Below are 21,129 nucleotides of genomic sequence, written 5' to 3' on the forward strand. Positions count from 1 at the left end.
GTTCTTCTTCCCACTCTCTGGGGTCTTTAATGGTATGCTGGTCACAAGGCCAAGCCCAGACAGACCTGATACAGTGCAAAGACACCTCCCCAGGCATCTCAGCCTGGGAGCTCAGGGGAAATGGAGCTGGTCTGGGACAAGCCACTGATTTAAACAAACAGACCTGGGAAGAGGTGAGGTGTAGATTTTTATGTTAGGTCTCTGCAGAGCTTGTTAGTGGAGAAAAGGTATGTTCTGAGTCAGTGATCTGCTGCTGCAGTGAGGGGACACCCATTCCCTCTGCCCAGCCATCCTGGAAAACCAAGTTTCTAGAGAAAAGAAGCACCACTTCTCTACAAAGGCACAAATCATCGAATACACATTTTCTGACATTATGGAGAGTTATTTTATTTTACTCCAAAACTTTCTGTGGAAAAGTACAATGTTCTATGTTTCAGGGAGAGGAACTGTGAGAACACCTAAGAAGCTACTTTTCCTGGTGATGGTAAAAATTGAGACCTAACACAGTCTTTGTTTTTGTTTAATAAGCACTTTACGTAGTGTTTATATTGTGTCAGTTCCTCTTCTAAGCACCCTGTATTTATTAGCTTAATCGTCACAATAATCAAGTACTATAATTATCCCCATTTTATAAGTGGGGAAACTGAGGAACAGGGGCTACATGTAGGCTGCCAAAATCACGCACACAACTAGAATGTGTAGGAGTCAGGGTTTGAACCTAGGAAGTCTGACTCCAAAATCCGTTCTCTTAATCACTGTGCTGCAACCACCTCAGCTCCATTCATTCATTCATTCATTCAGGTAACATTTACTAGGTACCTACCCTCTGCCAAATACACCGATATGTGTGGAGTGACACAGGATGAACAAAACACATCCCTAGAGAATCAGTCATAGTGAGGCAACAAAGAGGTTTAAAAAAATGCAGACAGGTACCCAGTGATTAACAAAAGGAATGAGTAAACACACTTCAGAGGGAGCACAGACCACTAACAGTTAGGAGTGAAGTCCTAACTCCTAACCTTTAGAATACACCAGGGACTTAATGTCTCGGCCCTTGCACTGCTGGCCTGCCCTGCTCATCTGGAATATTGCTGACAACAGCTTCTCAGTGGCCTCTGCTTTTGCTCTTGTCTTTCTGTCCTCTATTTCTCAGACAGTCTACAGAGTGATCCTTTTTATATTAAGTTAGAGTTCTGAAAACCACCAATGGCTTCCACCACATTCGAATGCAAGCCAAAGCCATTGCTGTGGGCCACAGGCCCTGGATGACCTTGCCTCTGCCCTGTTCTGACTCTGCCCATCACTCCCTGGTGTCCCGAGCTCTAGCCTCTGGCCTGCCAGGCCTGCCCACCCGAGGGCTCTGCGTCACTCCTCCCTGGTCTGTTCTCCCCATGGGTGCCACCATAGTAGCTCCCCAACTTCATCCAGGCAGGTCTCTGCTCAGACAGCACCTCCTCAGAGAGGCTTCCTCTGGCCACTCTATTTAAAATAGCACCTGCCATCACTGATCCTGCTTAACAACTGTTATGCTGCTGAATTTTGCTTTCTAGGACTTAGTAACACCTGATATATTAAATATCTATTTCTTTTCTTAATTTTTTCTTAAATTTTTTCATCTCTTTTTATTTTCATAGATTGAAGGGTACAAGTGCGGTTTTGTTACCTGGCTGTGTTGCACCACAGGGGTGAAGTCTGGGCTTCTAGTCTAACCAACACCCAAATAGTCAACGTGGTACCCCGTAGGTCATTTCTCATCTCTGCCTCCCTCCCACTCTCCCCCTTTCGAAGTCTCTGATGTCTATTATTTCACTTTCTATGTCCGTGGATATACATTATTTAGCTCCCATTTATTAAATATCTATTTATTTATGGGTTTCTTGTCTACCTGTAAGTTCCCACTGTAAGTTCTGTCAGAGCAGTCTATATTTTCATTATATTTAATATATAATAAAATATAGATATTGTTATCAGGAGACCCTGAACGGTGCCCAAACATAGATTTTCAGTAAATCATTGATGAATAATTGATTGAATGAGTGATGAATGAATTAATGAATTGCTTTAAGACATCAAGGAAGGGTTCCCTGGAAGTAGACATTGGGAACTGAGTGCTGCAGGATAAGCAAGAGTTTGCAAGGCAGACAAGAGGGAAGAAAAGAATTCCAGACAGAGGGAAAAAGCATGTGCAAGATTTCAAGACAAGAAAACAGACTGGCTTAGTATGATTGTTTTACTCTCTTTTGCATTAGGCGTGTTGGGGATTCTGACTACAGTGATGGAGAAGAGGACTTTTACTACACTGAGATCAAGCTCAACACAGACTCAGTGGCAGACGGGCTGAGCAGCCTGGCCCCAGTCTCACCTTCCCAGTCCCTGGCTTCGCCTCCTACTTTCCCCATCCCAGACTCAAGCCGAACAGAAACTCCTTGTGCCAAAACGGAGACTAAGTTGATGACGCCCTTGAGCCGCTCAGCTCCCACCACCCTCTACCTCGTGCACACTGACCATGCTTACCAGGTGACTCGCAGGGGACTGTGAGAGCAATCACTTTGACCTTGACCAAAACCAGTGGCCATCTGGCCTATGAGTAAAAGATTACTTGGTGGAAAAACAAAATCACACACAGCAGTCTGGTAGCTGTGTTTTTTTTTTTTTCTCCCTTTAAAGCCAAGAACTCACACAGATGGGGTCCTATGGTCTAGTCTCAGATTGTTCAGTGCTGCCTGCAGATTCCATTCCATACAGGCGGTTATGATGATAAAAATCCCTAATGTTACAGAGCCCTCAAAATGGTACCTGGCACATTACATAATTACCTATTTTTTTAAAATAAGGCCAGGCACAGTGGCTCGTGCCTATAATCCCAGTGCTTTGGGAGGCCAAGGCAAGTGGATCACTTGAATTCAGGAGTTCTAGATCAGCCTGGGCAACATGGTGAGACCCCATATCTACAAAAAAACAAAAATTAGCCAGGCATAGTGGTATGTGCCTATAGTCCCAGCTATTTGAGAGGCTTAGGTGGGAGGATCACCTGAGCCCAGGGAGGTTGAAGCTGCAGTGAGCTGTGACCACTGCACTCCACTGCACTCCAGCCTGGGTGACAGAGTAAGAGCCTGTCTCAAAAAAATAAATAAAAAGTAAGCATTGGAAAGCTTTGGTACAATGGCAGAATCATATTCCAAATCTGGGACTTCATGCCCTGCCTTCTAAATGGATAATTAAGCACCTTAGATTAGAGTAGTGGTTCTCAATGTTCAGCAAATCAACAGTGCCATCATCATCTGGGAACTTGTTAGAAATGTAAATTCTTGGGACCACCCCTCACCCTCCTCTGCTCCCCCGCCCCCCCCACCAACCCTGCGTTCTGTTTTAACAGGCCCTCCAGGGAATCCTGAATCATGCTAAAGTCTGACAAGACCTTAGGAACAAGGCCTGCAAATTTAGGACATGGGTAAAACTCCTTTTTTCCCCCCAGAAATTACTTTTTTTTTTTACACGGGATCTTACACTTTCTCTCAGGCTGGAGTGCAGTTCACTGCAGTCTCCAATTCCTATGCTCAAGCAATTCTCCTGCCTCGGCCTTCCAAGTACCTGGGACTACAGGTGTGCACTACGACATCCAGCTAATTATTTAAATTTTTTTGTAGAGATGAGTTCTCACTATGTTTCCCAGGCTGGTCTCAAACTCCTGTCCTCAAGCAATCCTCAACACTGACCTCCCAAAGCGCTGATTATAGGCTTGAGACACCATACCTGGCCATTAACTCTTTTAAATGTTGATTCGTTTTTATACAATGTTAATACATTCAAGTTTAAAAAAAAATTTCCCATAATTCTCAACTACCTTATGGAACTTTTTAAAATCTCCTTTACATACTTATAATTATGTTCTCCCACCCTTGTTTTATAAAAACTCTCCATTTAACTAAATAATATTCAATTAAATTGAAACACCAAATTGTTTTAATCATTCTTGTTATTTACTTTTTAATCTATCCTATTTTTCATCATCATTAATAACTCCACTGTAAACATATCTGATCCTGTAGTGTTTATTTTTTCTTTAAATTCCCAGAAGAATAATTATTGAGTCAGAGGATGTAATATGAATGAACAGTTTATGGCTCTTACTATGTATTGCCAAAATGCTTTCCAGTGTACCAGTTGCAAACCCCCTGCCACTAGCAAATATATTTGTAATCAGAAAATTACACCTATAGAGGAAAAATTTAACCACTAATTTAGCAGACTTAAACTCAAGAGTAATGGAATAGAGCTAATGTTTGAATTAGTATAATAAATTTCATTCCTGACTCTTATTATATTGGTCAAAATGAATAATTAATTCATCTTTATTTATCACCATTGCACTTAGGTCAGAAAGCACGGGAACCAACTTAGTTAAATCATTTTGCTCATCTATATAATGAGAAAGTTAGAATACACACTAGTTGATCCAGAAGGTCCTTCCCAAAACCATAAACTTACAAATATTGAGACTTTTCTGTTTATAGAAATTATAAATGTTTAGCATAGAAAATATTAAACACAGTAAAGAGAGGAAAGTAATTCCTTATTCCATTGACCCGAGAGCCCTTTGGTTAATAGTTTTTCTATGCACTTTAAGACTTTGTGCTGTGTTTTTATATATACAGTTTTTAAAAGGGATCTGTTGCAGAACTGTTTTTACTATGTTTTTTTCTATTTAATATATCATGAACATTTTCCCATGCCAGTGAATCTTCTTCTTCAACAACAACATTTTTGATGCCTAATATTTATACATATTTGTGGGGCACACATAACATTTTGTTATATGCATAAGATATGTAATAATCAAATCAGGGTATTTTGATTATTAATCACTTTGTGCATTTATCATTTCTGTGAGTTGGGAACTTTTCCAGTCCTCTCTTCTAGCTATTTTGAAATATAAAAATACACTGTTGTTACCTATAGTCACCGTACTCTGCTATCAAACATTAGTTCTTATTTTTTCTATCTAACTGTATGTTTGTACCTACTTAACCAACGTCTCTTCCCACCTTGGCCCATCACACCCTCCCCCACCTCCCGTAACTATCATTTTATTCTCTACCTCCATGACATCAATTATTCTAGTTCCCACGTATGACTGAGAACATGTGATATTTGTCTTTATGTGCCTTGCTTAGGTCACCTACCATAATGACTTCTAGTTCCATTCATATGGCTGCAAATGATATGATATCATTGGTTTTCATGGCTGAGTAGTATTCCATTGTGTTCTTATCATATTTTGTTACTTCATCTGTTGATGGACTCTCAGGTTGATTCCATGTTATCTTTGCTATTGTGAATAGTGCCACAGTAAACTGAGAGTGCAGGTATCCCTTTGATACACTGATTTCCTTTCCTTTAGATAAATATCTAGGAGTGGGATTGCTAGATTATATGGTAGTTCCGTTTTTAGATTTGGGGAAATCTCCATACTGTTTTCCATAATAGGTGTATTAATTTATATTCTCACCAATAGTATATGAAAGATCCCTTTTCTCTGCTTCCTCACCAGCATCTGTTATTTTTCATCTTTTTAATTATAGCCAGTCTGACCAGGGTGAGATGATACCTCATTGTGGTTCTGATAAGCATTTTTCTGATATTATAGATGTTGAGCATTTTTCGATATATCTATTGGTCATTTGTATGTCTTCTTTTGAAAAAGTTTTATTCAGGTCCTTTGCCCACTTTTTAATGGAATTATTTGGTTTTGCTATTGAGTTGTTAGTAGTCTCTTGTCAGATGAATCGTTTATGAATATTTTCTCCCCTTCAATAGGTTGTCTCTTCACTCTATTGTTTCTTGTGTTGTGCAGAAGCTTTTTAGTTTAATATAGTCACATTTGTCTGTTTTTGTTTTTGTTTCCTATGCTTTTGAAGTCTTAGCCATAAAAATGTTCTGGAGTGTTTTTCTTGTGTTTTCTTCCAGTAGCTTTATAGTTTCAGGTCTTACATTTACGCCTTTAATCCATTTTGAGTTGATGTTTGTAAATGACAAGAGCTAGGGGTCTAGTTTCACGTGTTTGCATGTGGATATCCAGTTTTCCCAGCAGCATTTATTGCTGCTGGGAAGAGGTTGTCCTTTCCCAGTGTATGTTCTCATCACCTTGGTCAAAAAATCAGTTGGCTATAAATATGTGGACTTATTTCTTGGTTCCCTACTCTGTTCCACATTCTGTATATGTGTCTGTTTTTATGTCATTTTAACAACATTTGAATGACTCTGTAGGTATATCATTATTTATTTACCTACTTCCCTATTACTGGGCTTTTGTGTTGTTTCCAGTTTTTTGTTTGTTTTTGTTTTGAAACAAGGTTTCATTCTGTTGCCAGGCTGGAGTGCAGTGGCATGATCATAGTTCACTGCAACCCCGAACTCCCAGGCTCACATAATCTTCCTATCTCAGTCTCTCAAGTAGCTGGAACTACAGACACACACCACCAAACCTGGCTAATTTTTTTATTTTTAGTAGAGTCAGAGTCTCACTGTGTTGCCCTTGCTGGTCTCTAACTCTGGGCTCAAGCGATTCTCCTCCTTCTGACTCTCAAAGTGCTGGGATTACAGGCATAGGCTACCATGCCCAGCCCCAATTCTTTTTTATAATATATAGTTGTGCAACGAACATTCTTGTGTACATTTCTTTAGAGTGAATTCCTAGAAGTGGAATAGCTAACACCCAGCATGCTGAATTTTTATATATATTGCCAAATTACCTCCCAAGAACATTGTACCAGTTTACACCCACCCTCACAGTATACCACTATTTCCCAATTTTATAGTGAAAAATTGTATCTCACAGGTATCCCAAAATAGGTATATGTATATATAATAAAATTCATTTTCAGAAATCAACAGTCAAAAAACATCTCTTTTTACACCTTAGATAGCTTGCTAAGGTATATATACAAAGTTTATTTCTGGCTACTCCCTTTAACCTTGTTTAATCTCTTCCTGTTAGATAATTAGTCTAAGTTATTAATATAGACGAGACCATTTCTGAGGTCCTCCTTTGGTAATAAGAACTTAGGTCTCTGAAGGAAAATATTTCTTCATAACAGCTTTCTCTGTTTTTTATTTGACAGGCCACACCCCCTGTGACCATTCCAGGATCAGCCAAGTTCACCCCCAATGGCAGCAGCTTCAGCATTTCCTGGCAATCTCCTCCAGTCACTTTCACAGGCATTCCAGTAAGTAGAAAAAAAAAAAAAAGCCAAAAATCTGGTCAAAGCCAATATAGAATAAATCTAGAGAAGAAATAGTAGAGGCATGCAAGAAAAATACAAACATCAGAATGCCAGAAGTAGTATATTTCTTACATGATATTTGTAAACTCAACAGCAGGTATCACTTCTCTGCAAAAAGGTGTTTTGACTGGTGTTTCAGGAAACTAGAAGAGAGTTTTAATGATTCATAAACAACTTGTTGGAAATATATCAAGATTTTTTTATGTGTTGATAGTGTATTTGTTTCCAAAAGACTATAAAATTAATAGCTGAACTCAGATCTTGTATGGAAAAAATGGTGTTTATCATCATAAGTTAACTATAAAATGTATTACTTAGGAAAGACTGTTCTGTACGTATGTGCTTTTAAAGGCTCAAAAAATACATTAAAATCATTTCTTCTTTCAAAGTCTGAATAATCCATGCTGACGGATAATCTGGAAATAAATGAGTGCTGAAATATGCAATCGGAATTAAGTAGGACATAAGAATTGATTTGACGTACTAAATGATTCATGTCTGATAAATCACTGAATTAACTTGATTCCTAACCATTCATTTAAAAATATATTGGGTTTTTTATAGTTTATCACAAATAGCCATAGACATGCACACTGTTGATGCTCACAGTGGTGCATAACTCCTGATGAGGTTCAGGAAGTGGCTTATGATAACAGATATTAACCTTATTATTTCTTCTCCACCCCCTCCCCAAGGACCTCACAAAAGCTTCTTATTGTCAACCACTGGCAACTCCCAGAGGTTTCCAGCAAAATCTAAGCCTTCTGTGGAGCTGATAAAAATGAAAGTGGCTGAATGAATTATGCTGTGCTCTGTTGATGAATATTTATTAAATTCCATAGAGGAATAGCCAACAATAAAAAGCATACTGCTGGAAGCAATTTGGGAAATGGTGACTTCCAGAAAAGAATTTGGGAATGTGATTTGTAAACAATACCATGGTTCTGGAGTCATTTTCAAAGTTGTATTTTCATTGAATAGTGTGTCTTCTGGTAGCTCTGCAAGAGTGATCTTGTTAGTAGACATTAGAAGAGAGCAGCTTAGACATGTCAGTATTAGTTTTGCTTCTGGCAAGAACATGGATCCACTGATGTGGGTGTCAGAGGTTAACAATCTGTCTGTTTGGGGACTCTTTTTTTTTTTTTGGTAGACATAAAAAGACCCAGAGTGGCTCTTGATATCACTTTCGAGACAGCCTCTCTGTATTAACCTAAAATGGCAGCCACAGTTAAAGAATTATTGAGACCATCTATTCTGCATCTTATTAATTCGTGCCTTTGACTTGGGAAGAATTTTCCCTGATGTATGGGAAGCATACACCATGTTGCTCATCTGGTACTATAGCATGTAGATAAAACAGCCCAGTTCAGACCTCTTTCAGACTATCTGTGACCAAGCTGGAATGTTTTTCTCCTTGCTTTTCTAATTAAATTTTCTTCTGAAGTATAGGGAAATCACTCGAGGGGCTATTTACTAGCTGCATGTCCTCCATGGTTCTTATAGGTCTTACAAAGTAGAATACCAGCCAGGACACCTTATATCATTTGTTTTTCAACAATGGAATGTTAAAAATCTGCTATGTTTCTACCCTCATTTCAGTGCCCTTGATTTTTTACAGAATCCCTCATTTCCCTCTGTGTTGGTTACCTGGGACATTCTAGACAAAAGCTTTGACAGAAAGTATAGACATATGATATATAAAATATACCATAGCTGGATTAAATAGGTATTCCACCAAAATCCTATGTGAGCTGCTTTTTTTTTTCCTCCTGAGACAGGTTCTCAATCCATCACCCAGGCTAGAGCCCAGTGGTGCCATCATGGCTCACTGCAGCCTCAACCTCCCGGGGCTCAGGTCATCTTCCCCACTTCAGCCTCCTGAGTAGCTAGGACTACAGATGTACACTATCACACCTGGCTAATTTTTGTATTTTTAGTAGAGATGGGGTTTTCCCTTGTGGTCCAGGCTGGTCTTGAACTCCTGAGCTCAAGCAATCTGCCCACCTCAGCCTCCCAAAGTGCTGGGATTTTGGGCTTGAGCCACTACACCTGGCTGAAAGCTTCTAATTTATTTTTTCACCAGAGAATTCCCAATCTTGCTGATTCTGTAACCTGTTTCAGCAAAGACTTCAGATTGATTTTAGCAGTCTATTTAAAGATAAAATAAGAGTGGGGTGGAATTTTCAAAGGCTTATCTAGAAAGATAAGAAGGCTACAACTATCTTCAGGTGGGATAATCCTTACCTGTTCCTCCTTTGGAGGGCAGATAGAACATGATGATTGGAGTTGCATGAAACGTGATTAACGTCTCTGCGTAATCAGGACTTGCAACACCCTGATTGCTCCTGATTTAAAAAAAAAAAAAAAGGCTACAGCTAAGAATGTTCTTTATGTTGCTAAACTCTCTACCCATGCTTTAAAAATAATAATAAGCAGGTGCTTACTGTCCTCCTCCTTCTCCTGGTGGGCTAGCTCTCATGACACCTTCTCCATGCATCTCATGATGCAGGACTGTTGCACACCCATGAACAGGGTGCCAGCAACTGTCCCCGAATGCCCCAGGAGTGCCAGTCCGGCCCCTAGAAGATGGCAAGCCAGGTGGAATTTAAGAATATGTGAATTCTTACCCTCTAAATTGGTATAATAGGGTTTTCAGACCAAATCTCTAAAGTTGTAAATTATAATGAATTTGTATTCATGGTGGCTTCAATTGTGTCCAAACTGAAGAATAAAGAAGTTTGCATGTTTTAAAATGCTTTTCAAAAAAAAAATACCTTTTTCCTTATACTGTAAAAAACTACCCTGAGGTTGTCAACTGTTTAGAGTCTACTTTTCTCCCACATCTTTGAGACTTGGTATTGAAGATGGGTGCTTCTGTACACTTCCTAGAAAGTGGGAAAAATCCCTTTCTGAAAAATCCCAAGGGTTGCAGGATTTTATTTATTCATTTGCCTATGCTAGATTTCCTGAACATCGGGTTTTAATAAGTTCCCTGGGTAAGACCTCTTCCTGGAGGTATGTAGCGGAGAAAGCTGAACTGCATATTTAACAAATGTAACTGGAAGTTCAGTCTTTTGTAGCCTAAGGCTGTGGGGAGAAAGGTTGGAAAGAGAACATCCTTAATTACAACTTTCTTTGACATGTTTTTCCCTAATGACCTGCCTTTTCTCCTAATTATCTCCATTTCTTTCTCTCTTTTCATGACAGAAAACTAAGAGCTTTTGCCCCTTTATTAATCAGCTCAAGGCTGCCATAAAATACCATAGACTTGACAGCTTAAACAACAGAATTTTATTTCCTCACAGTTCTAGAGGCTAGAAGTCCAAATCAAGGTGTTGGTCAATTCAGTTCTGGTGAAGACTTCTTGCTTGTAGATGGCTGCCTTCTCACTGTGCATGCACGGTCAAGAGCGAGAGAGTGAGAGAGAGAGAAAAAAAAAGAGAGAGAGAGAGAGAGAAATTGAGAGAACAAGCACAAGTGCATTCCAGGACACTGGCAAGCCAGGGGAAGCGAGCATGGAGAAGGAGAGCACCAGCCTCTGATATCCCTTCTTATAAGGACACTAATCATGTTGGATCAGGGCCCCACCCTTGTGACCTCATTTAACCTTAATGACCTCCTTACAGGCCCTGTGTCCAGATACACCCACACTGGGGATTAGAGCTTCATCTCATGAATTTGAGGGACACAAAAATTCGATCTGTAACAGCCACTAAGCAAGCAAGTATGAGCTAGTCAACCTGCTATCCAAGAGCAGTTCTAGAAGGCTTCAGGCTGTCGGGGAGGGTGTCCAAAGATGAAACAGCAGAGCTTAATTGTCAAATGCTTAGCTGGTTTGAGATTTCTTTTTTAATGCCTTGAGGGAAGGTTCATAATTATTTGAGGTTAAAACCAAGCCAGAGGCCTTTTTTCTCCCCTCTTAAGAAAAAATTAGAAAAAAAAAGGAAATTTCCCCTGCATATTTACAGAAGGGCACAGCATCTCTAGCGTGAGACTTACTTGCAAATCCTGGCTCTGGCATTTGCGAATGCCATGTGACCCTTCCAAAGTAATATCCTCTACTAATATTACCTTACTGAGTTGTGTCATTCGCCCAGTGCCTGGCATGTGGCTGACATTGCAGATCTCTTACCATCATTGCTCCCTTTACTGTGTCTCAGCACTGTATAACAGGGGTCAGGGAAAGTGGCTCCTCCCCATTTAGAATTGATTCCTGTAACACAGATGTACTCAACACATGGGAAAGATTAGCCACAATTTTTATAGACTATAATTTAGAATTTTTCAGACTCTACTGAGGCCACACTTAACCAGTAGACAAACTATGGACATATAGCCCAATAATTTTATTTAATTAAAAGTATTATATTGTACTGTCCAAATACATTATATGCTTTATAAAATATGCCACAAAATAGAACTTAGAAATGGTTAAGAAATAAATTGAAATGCAGAGACCACTAGAAGACAGAGTACTTTATGGAGCTTTATTTTAGGACACATATCATTTCCACCAATGATGTGGCAGGATGGAAGAGTGCAAAAACCAGGGCTTTGGCGTCATTCAGAAGTGAGTCCAAGGCCAGCTATGTTCACGTCAGACAATGGTGTTCAAATCCTGAGTCCACCATTTACTAACTGTATAGCCTGAACAGTGCACTTAACTTCTCCATTTCCTCATCTATAAAATGAAACTGATGGCTATTACAGGGCAGTTGTGAAGACTAAATTAACATATGGAAGACACTTAGCTTATATAGCAGGCTCTCAGCAAATTACGTCTGCTACTTTTACCTCTGGGATGCTCTGCAGGCCACTTCCCTCCTCAAAACCTAAATTTCTGTATCTGTAAGATGTAGATATAGTTTACTTTGCAAGCTTGCTATGAGAATTAAGATATCTACTTGCCTGTCTTCCACATTTGCAAGCACTGAATAAATGGTAGGTGACTGCCCCAGTTACTCCTTTGGTTTCTCCACCCTCATCCTCAACTTAAATAAGCTGAAACATGACTGTCTTGCCATTAAAAGTCTCAAGAAAAACTCACATGTCATATTGAGCCTGCCATTGAACTAAGCCACATATGGAAGTTTGAAGTGGGTCCTGTGTCTTGCTATGTTGTACCCTGTAGAAACGCATGTACTGAACTCCAGAGTTCAGAGAGCCATTAGCAGGAGGAAGGCCTTTGGCGAGGGGTCATTCCTGCAGGAGATTCATATTGTGATTTGAAAGTGTCCCCCAAAGCTCCTGTGTTGGAAATTTAATCCCCAGTGCCACAGTATTACCAGAACCTGGTATACATCCTTGACTCCTCAATTCATCCTTGATTCATCTAAAGATGCCATTTCCTTTGTGCCCCATCCCAACCCGCAAGTCCTAGGCTGTACCTCTAAATGACAGGAATTCAGCCCTTCCCCATCACTGCCCCCATACCTAGTGTAAACCACCAGTATATTTTTGCCTGAAATACTGCAAAAGCCTCTTTTTTTTAAATATATATTTTATTGCATTTTAGGTTTTGGGGTACATGTGAAGAATATGTAAGATTGTTACATAGGTATATAGATGGCAATGTGGTTTGCTGCCTTCCTCCCCATCACCTATATCTGGCATTTCTCCCAATGTTATCCCTCCCCAACTCCCCACCACCTGCTGTCCCTCCCCTAGTTCTCTTCTACCGACCCCAGTGTGTGATGCTCCCCCTCCCTGTGTCCATGTGTTCTCATTGTTCATCAACCTCCTATGAGTGAGAACATGTGGTGTTTAATTTTCTGTTCTTGTGTCAGTTTGCTGAGAATGATGGTATCCAGGTTCATCTAGGTCCCTACAAAGGACACGAACTCACTATTTTTTATGGTTGCCTAGTATTCCATGGTGTATATGTGCCACATTTTCCCTGTCCAATCATCAGTGGGCATTTGGGTTGGTTTCAGGTCTTTGCTATTGTAAACAGTGCTGAAATGAACATTCGTGTGCATGTGTCCTTATAGTAGAACGATTTATAATCCTTTGGGTATATACCCAGTAATGGGATGGCTGGGTCAAATGGAATTTCTATTTCTAGGTCCTTGAGGAACCGCCACACTGTCTTCCACAATAGTTGAACTAATTTACATTTCCACCAACAGTGTAAAAGTGTTCCTGTTTCTCCACATCCTCTCCAACATCTGTTGTCTCCAGATTTTTTAATGATCTATTCTATCTGGTGTGAGATGGTATATCAATGTAGTTTTGATTTGCATTTTGATTTTTCATATGTTTGTTGGCCTCATATATGTCTTCTTTTGTAAAGTGTCTGTTCATGTCCTTCGCCCACTTCTTAATGGGTTTGTTTTTTTCTTGTAAATCTGTTTTAGTTCTTTGTGGATTCTGGATATTAGCCCTTTGTCAGATGGGTAGACTGTAAAAATTTTTTCCCATTCTGTTGGCTGCCGATTCACTCTAATGATTATTTCTTTTGCTGTGCAGAAACTCTGAAGTTTAATTAGGTCCCATTTGTCTATTTTGGCTTTTGTTGCCAATGCTTTTGGTGTTTTAGTCATGAAGTCCTTACCTATGCCTATGTCCTGAATGGTTTTGCCTAGGTTTTCTTCCAGGGTTTTTATGGTTAGGTCTTATGTTTAAGTCTTTAATCCATCTGGAGTTAATTTTAGTGTAAGGTGTCAGGAAGGGGTCCAGTTTCTGCTTTCTGCACATGGCTAGCCAGTTTTCCCAACACCATTTATTAAACAGGAATCCTTTCCGCATTGCTTGTTTTTGTCAGGTTTGTCAAAGATCAGATGGTTGTAGATGTGTGGTGTTGCCTCCGAGGCCTCTGTTCTGTTCCATTGGTCTATATCTCTGTTTTGATACCAGTACCATATTGTTTTGATTACTGTAGCCTTGTAGTATAGTTTGAAGTCCAGTAGTGTGATGCTTCCAGCTTTGTTCTTTTTGCTTAGAATTGATTTGGCTATGCAGGCCCTCTTTTAGTTCCATATGAAGTTTAAGGTGGTTTTTTCCAGTTCTGTGAAGAAAGTCACTGGTAGCTTGATGGGGATAGAGTTGAATTTATAAATTACTTTGGGCAGTATGGACATTTTCATGATACTGATTCTTCCTAACCATGAGCATGGAATGCTTCTCCCTCTGTTTGTGTCCTCTCTTATTTCATTGAGCAGTGGTTTGTAGTTCTCCTTGAAGAGGTCCTTTACGTTCTTTGTTAGTTGTATTCCTAGGTATTTTATTTTCTTTGTAGCAATTGTGAATGGCAGTTTGTTCTTGATTTGGCTCTCTTTAAGTCTGTTATTGGTGTATAGGAATGCCTGTGATTTTTGCACACTGATTTTTGTATCCTGAGACTTTGCTGAAGTTGCTTATCAGTTTCAGGAGATTTTGGGATGAGACAATGTGGTCTTCTAAATATACAATCATGTCATCTGCAAATAGAGACAATTTAACTTCCTCCTTTCCTAATTGAATACCCTTTATTTTTTCTTCTTGCCTGATTGCTCTGGCTAGAACTTCCAATACTATATTGAATAGGAGTAGAGCGAGAGCACATCCTAGTGCCACATTTCAAAGAGAATGCTTCCAGTTTTTGCCCATTCAGTATGATATTGGCTGTGGGTTTGTTGTAAATAGCTTTTATTATTTTGACATACATCCCATCAATACCTAGTTTATTGAGAGTTTTTAGCGTAAAGAGCTGTTGAATTTTGTCAAAGGCCTTCTCTGCATTTATTGAGATAATCATGTGGTTTTGTCTTTGGTTCTATTTATGTGGTGAATTACATTTATAGACTTGCGTATGTTGAACCAGCCTTACATGCCCGGGATGAAGCCTACTTGATCGTGATGGATAACCTTTTTGATGTGCTGTTGCAATTGGTTTGCCAGTATTTTATTGAAGATTTTTGCATCAATGTTCTTCATGGATATTGGCCTGTAGTTTTCTTTTTTAGTTTTGTCTCTGCCAGGTTTTGGTATCAGGATGATGTTGATCTCAGAGTTAGGGAGAATTCCCTCTTTTTGTATTCTTTGGAATAGTTTCAACAGGAATGGTACCAGCTCCTCTTTGTACATCTGGTAGAATTTGGCTGTGATCCCATCTGGACCTGGACTTTTTTTGGTTGGTAGGCTATTAATTGCTCCCTCAACTTCAGACCTTGTTATTGGTCTATTCAGGGTTCCAACTTCTTCCTGGCTTAGTCTTGGAAGTGTGCAAGTGTTGAGGAATTTATCAATTGCTTCCAGATTTACTGGTTTATGTGCATAGAGCTGTTTGTAGTAATCTCTGATGGTAGTTTGTATTTCTGAGGAATCGATGGTGATATCCCCTTTATCATTTTTTATTGCATCTATTCAATTCTTCCCTCTTATTAGTCTAGCTAGAGGTCTATTTTGTTGATCTTTTCAAAAAACCAACTCCTGGATTTATTGATTGTTTGAAGGGTTATTTTTGTGTCTCTACTCCTTCAGTTCTGCTTTGATCTATTTCTTGTCTTCTTGTTTTTGAGGTTTTTTGATCTTGCTTCTCTAGCTCTTTCAATTTTGATGATAGGGTGTCGATTTTAGATCTTTCCTTGCTTCCCATGTGGGCATTTATTGTGATAAATTTCTCTCTAGATACTGCTTTAAATGTGTCCCATGGATTCTGGCTGGTACGTTGTGTCTTAGTTCCTGTTGGTTTCGAAGAACATTTTTATTTCTGCCTTCGTTTCATTGTTTATCCATTCGTCATTCAGGAGCAAGTTGTTCAGTTTCCATGTGATTGTGCGGTTTGAGTGCTTTTCTTAATCCTGAGTTCTAATTTGATTGCATGGTGGTCTGACAGACTGTTTGTTATGATTTCCGTTCTTTTTCATTTGCTGAGGAGTGATTTACTTCCAATTATGTGGTCAATTTTAGAGTAATTGTGATGTGGTGCTGAGAAGACTGTGTATTCTGTGGATTTGGGGTGGAGTGTTCTATAAATGTCTATTTGGTCTGCCTGGTCTAGATCTGCATTCAAGTCCTGGATATCCTTGTTGACTTTCTGTCTCGTTGATCTGTCCAATATTGTCAGTGGAGTGTTAGTCTCCCACAGTTATTGTGTGGGAGTCTGAGAGTCTTTGTAGGTCGTTAAGAACTTGCTTTATGTATCTGGGTGCTCCTGTGTTGGAGGAATATATATTTAGGATAGTTAGCTCTTCTTGTTGCATTGATCCTTTTACCATTATGTAATGTCCTTCTTTGTCTCTTTTGATCTTTGTTGGTTTAAAGTCTGTTTTATCAAAGACTAGGATTGCTAACCCTGCTTTTCTTTGCTCTCCATTTGCTTGGTAAATCTTCTTCCGTCCCTTTATTTTGAGTCTATGTGAGTCTGCAAATGAGATGGGTTTCTTGAATACAGCACAGCAATGGGTCTTGACTTTTTATCCAGTTTGCCAGTCTGTGTCTTTTGATTGTGGCATTTAGGCCATTTACATTCAATGTTAATATTGTTATGTTTGAATTTGATCCTGCCATTTTGTTACTGGCTGGTTGTTTTGCCCATTAGTCGACACGGTTTCTTCATTGTGTCATTGTTCTTTACCATTTGGTATGTTTTTACAATGATTGGTACTAGTTGTTCCTTTCCATGTTTAATACTTCCTTCAGGAGCTCTTGCAAGGCAGGTCTTGTAGTGACGAAATCTCTCAGCAATTGCTTGTCTGTAAAGGATTTTATTTATTTCTCCTTCACTTATGAAGCTTACTTTGGCTGGGTATGAAATTCTACGTTGAAAGTTCTTTTCTTTAAGGATGTTGAATATCGGTCTGCACTCCCTTCTAGCTTGTAAGGTTTCTGCCGACAGATCCGCTGTGTGTCTGATGGTCTTTCCTTTGTTGGTGACTCGACCCTTCTCTCTGGCTTTCCTTAGGATTTTTTCCTTCATTTCAACCCTGGTGAATCAGACAATTATGTGCCTTGAGATTGCTCTTCTTGAGGAGTACCTTTGTGGTGGTCTCTGTATTTCCTGGATTTGAATGTTGGCCTGCCTTGTTAGGTTGGGGAAGTTCTCCTGGATAATATCCTGAAGAGTGTTTTTCAGCTTGGATTCATTCTCCCTGTCACATTCAGGTAAACTGATCAAGCATAGATTAGGTCTTTTCACGTAATCCCATAGTTCTTGGAGGCTTTATTTCTTTTCACTCTTTTTTCTCTAATCTTGCCTTGTTTTATTTCATTGATTTGATCTTCAATTTCTGATATCTTTTCTTCTGCTTGATCAATTCAGCTGTTGAAATTTGTGCATGCCTCGCAAAGTTCTCATGCTGTGTTTTTCAGCTCCATCAAGTCATTTATGTTCTTCTCTAAGCTGGTTATTCTAGTTAGCTTTTTGTCTAACCTTTTTTCAAGGTTCTTAGTTTTCTTACATTGGGTTAGAACATGGTCTTTTAACTCAGAGTAAGTTTGTTATTACCCACCTTCTGAAGCCTGCTTCTGTCAATTCATCAAACTCATTCTCTGTCTTGTTTTGTTCCCTTGATGGTGAGGAGTTGTGATATCTGGGAGGAGAAGAGGTATTCTGGTCTTTGATGGTTTCATCCTTTTTGCACTGGTTTCTTCCCATCTTCATGGATTTATCTCCCTTTGATCTTTGAAGTTGGTGATTTTGGGAGGAATCTGAGTGGACATCCTTTCTGTCAAGGTTGGAGCTGTATCTTTTTTGGCCTGTAGTGGCGCTGCTGGGCTGCCTCAGATTCAGTCAGGTTGCTGGGTGGGTGGTCTTCCCCGGGAGTTTGTTCATGCAGGTGAGATTAGCCCTGCCTTCCCAGTGGCATCTCTCCTTCCCCGAGCTCAGTCTTCCCAGTTGGCGTCAAACTGGTGTATTCGCTGCGAAGCTTTCTAACGTGTGGGCTCTAGTTTGAGTTTTGTGAGGGTGGAACCTGCCAGGCCTATGGCCTGTTTTGCTTTCAACTCTGCCTCTTTCTGTGGGATGGATCCATCCTGCTGGTGTTAGTCCATACTTCTGCCCAGGTCCACGCTGAAAACTTGCAGTACCGGGCAGGAGCCATCACTCAGATTTGTATGGATAACCCACAGTGCCCCACAGTCCAGCGGGGCTCTTGTGGACCATGGGTTGCAGGAGGGATGAGGGAAGCACAGGATCCAAATTGGAGCACCAAGTGGGTGAAGTCACTGACCCTCCGAGCTGGCTGCACGTTCCAGGTGGGGACACGCCCTGCCCTGTCTCAGTTCTCCCTCCCTGGGCTGCTCTTGCCCTGCTTTGGCTCACCCTTTCATGGGCTATTTTCAGTGTCCTACCAATCCCACCGAATCAAACCTAGCACCTCGCTTGGAATCATGAAGTCCTCTAACCCTCTGCATCTCATTTGCTGGGAGTTGCATTCCAGTGTTGCCTCCTCTTGGCCATCTTGGCACCCCAAAACTTTCATTTTTAAAAACTGTGAATGTTATCTCTGCTGGGCCTTGCTCCATCGAACCCTAGCATGAAGACCAGTGGTATAGAATAATTCAAACTCATGGCAATAGCGGTTCCAAATGCTAGATTTTTACTTACCTGTATAAACTTTTTTTTTTTTGAGATACATCTCACTGTGTTGCCCAGGCTAGAATGTAGTACCTCAGTCTTGGCTCACTGCTGCCTTGACCTCTCCACACTCAGGTAATCCTCCCACCTCAGTCTCTCAAGTAGCTGGGACTATAGGTGCATGTCACCACAGCTGGCTAATTTTTGTATTTTTAGTAGATACGGGGTTTCACCATGTTGCTCAGACTGGGCTCAAACTCCTAGACTCAAGTGATCCACTCACCTTGGCCTCCCAAAGCGCTAGGATTACAGGGGTCGGCCACCACTTCCGGCCCTACCTGTATAATGTTTTAAGTGTCTTAAGTTTTGTGCTGCTGTAACAGAATACCTTAGACTGCATAATTTATAATGAGCAGAAATGTACTAACAACCTGGAGGCTGGAAAGTCTAACTTCAACATGCCAGCCTCTGTGAGGGCCTTTATGCTGCATCATCACACGGCAGAAGGTGAAAGGGTGAGGGGGCCACACTGGCCCTTGTGTACACTAATCCCACCCATGGGAGCGGAGCCCTCATAGCCTAATCACCTCTTAAGGGCCCCACCTCTTAATACTATTACAATGACAAGTAAATTTCAACATGAGTTTTGGAAGGGACAGACATTCAGACCATAGCACTAAAATGAATGTCAGGGAAAGTAACACTCAAGATCTCTATTAGGCCATTCTTGCATTGCTGTAAATACCTGAGACAGGGTAAGTTATAAAGGAAAGAGGTTTCATTGGCTCTACAGACTGTATGGGAAGCACAGTGGCATCTGCTTCTGGGGAGGCTTCAGGGAGCTTTTACTCATGGTGTGGAAGGTGAAGCAGGAGCAGGTACATCATGTGTGAAAGCAGGAATGGGCATAAAACAATTACAGTCTTATGTAAACTCAAGAGTGAGAGCTCACATAATGGTCCAAGCCATTGATGAGGGATCCATCCCCATAACCCACACCCCTCCCACCAGGCCCCACCTCCAGCACTGGGGATTATGTTTCAACATGAGATTCAAGCAGGGTCACACATCCAAACTGTTTCACATACAAGGAAAGAGAAGATAAAGTACTAATACCTGTACTAGAGAAAAGCAGTTCTCTAAGTATGTCTCAGGAATGCTCCCATGACTTTTAATTGACAATGCTATTTCTATGACCACGTTGGCTCCCAGGTTTTTAAATTTATTAAATGTCTGCCCTCCCATATATGGCAATATTAATTACTTGAGACATTTTTTTTCTTTGTTAAAAAATTAATTTGTTGCAGCTTTTGAGAATTTCAAAAGCTGGGAAGATTGTTTAGTGTTACAAGAGCAGGTGATGCAAAGGGCTGAAGTGAGTAACCTGGGAGGGACAGAGGACAGCCCTCCTCCATGACCGAGTGACAGGATATCACTTTGTCACCCAGGCTGGAATGCAGTGGCACGATCTCGACTCACTGCAACCTCTGCCCCAGGGTTTAAGCAGTTTCCTGCCTCAGCCTCCCAAGTAGCTGGGATTACAGGCACGCATTCCCACACTTGGCTAATTTTTGTACATTTTGGTAGAGACAGGATTTCACCATGTTGGTCAGGCTAATTGAACTCCTGACCAAAAGTGATCCGCCCACCTCAGCCTCCCAAAGTGCTGGGATTACAGGTGTGAGCTACCACACCCAGCCTCATCTCTGCTTCTAATAGTCAAGGACCATCCTTCACATAGCAAAGGCTAACAATTGCATGGGTGGAGAACCTGCCCCATCAACTTTGTTTTCCATGTATTCACCAGGTATCACCCACACATCATCATCCAGTGGGCACCGGAGAGCAGAGACAGCATGCGCACACAGTCCTGTCCTCCCCACCCAGAGGCACGGTCAGCCTAAGGTATGACAGCTTAAAATTCTACGTACTTCACCTCAAGGGAATTAACTGTAAAATAGGACAGCAGAGTGAACCCTGAGAGATGGTCTTCTATAAAATTTCTCCACAACTGACAAAATTTTCTTTTTTTCCCATGGTTTTTCCCATTCATTACCTATTAATGAAGATTTGTTGTTTTAAAGGGTAATCATTTAAAGTAAGGCTTTTTTTTTTTTAACAGAATAGGTAATGGTGATTATTAGGTCTATTTGGAGCCATCTTGTATTAACCTATATATTAAATGAACTATGAGATACAATTTTTCTTACAGATCAAGGACGACCTCCCCGGAAGTTCCTTAACCAAAATACAGTAGTCCCCTTTTATCCACAGTTTTACTTTCTGCAGTTTCAGTTACCCAAGGTAAATTATGGTTCAAAAATATTAAATGGAAAGTTTCACAAA

The 21,129-nt window shown here is 40.4% G+C and overlaps 1 protein-coding gene and 1 non-coding gene across 4 annotated transcripts in view; both read left to right on the forward strand.

Annotated features, from left to right (window-relative positions):
- ZNF704 (zinc finger protein 704) overlaps positions 1-21,129 on the forward strand; it is a 246,371-nt gene that overhangs the window by 211,071 nt on the left and 14,171 nt on the right. For all 3 annotated transcript variants that reach the window (XR_013527924.1, XR_013527925.1, XM_078352745.1), the window contains exons 6-8: positions 2,253-2,520; positions 7,125-7,229; positions 20,591-20,688. Coding sequence is in view for 1 of the 3 variants with exons in the window: in XM_078352745.1 (XP_078208871.1) it covers positions 2,253-2,520; positions 7,125-7,229; positions 20,591-20,688 (471 nt within the window). In the remaining 2 variants the exon portion in view is untranslated. The remainder of the gene's footprint in view (positions 1-2,252; positions 2,521-7,124; positions 7,230-20,590; positions 20,689-21,129) is intronic.
- On the forward strand, positions 9,508-9,636 carry LOC118148693 (U8 small nucleolar RNA). Its single transcript, XR_004735609.1, has one exon. It is a non-coding gene; the product is annotated as a U8 small nucleolar RNA (small nucleolar RNA).

Source organism: Callithrix jacchus, chromosome 16, assembly GCF_049354715.1.
Source record: "Callithrix jacchus isolate 240 chromosome 16, calJac240_pri, whole genome shotgun sequence".
NCBI lineage: Eukaryota > Metazoa > Chordata > Mammalia > Primates > Cebidae > Callithrix > Callithrix jacchus.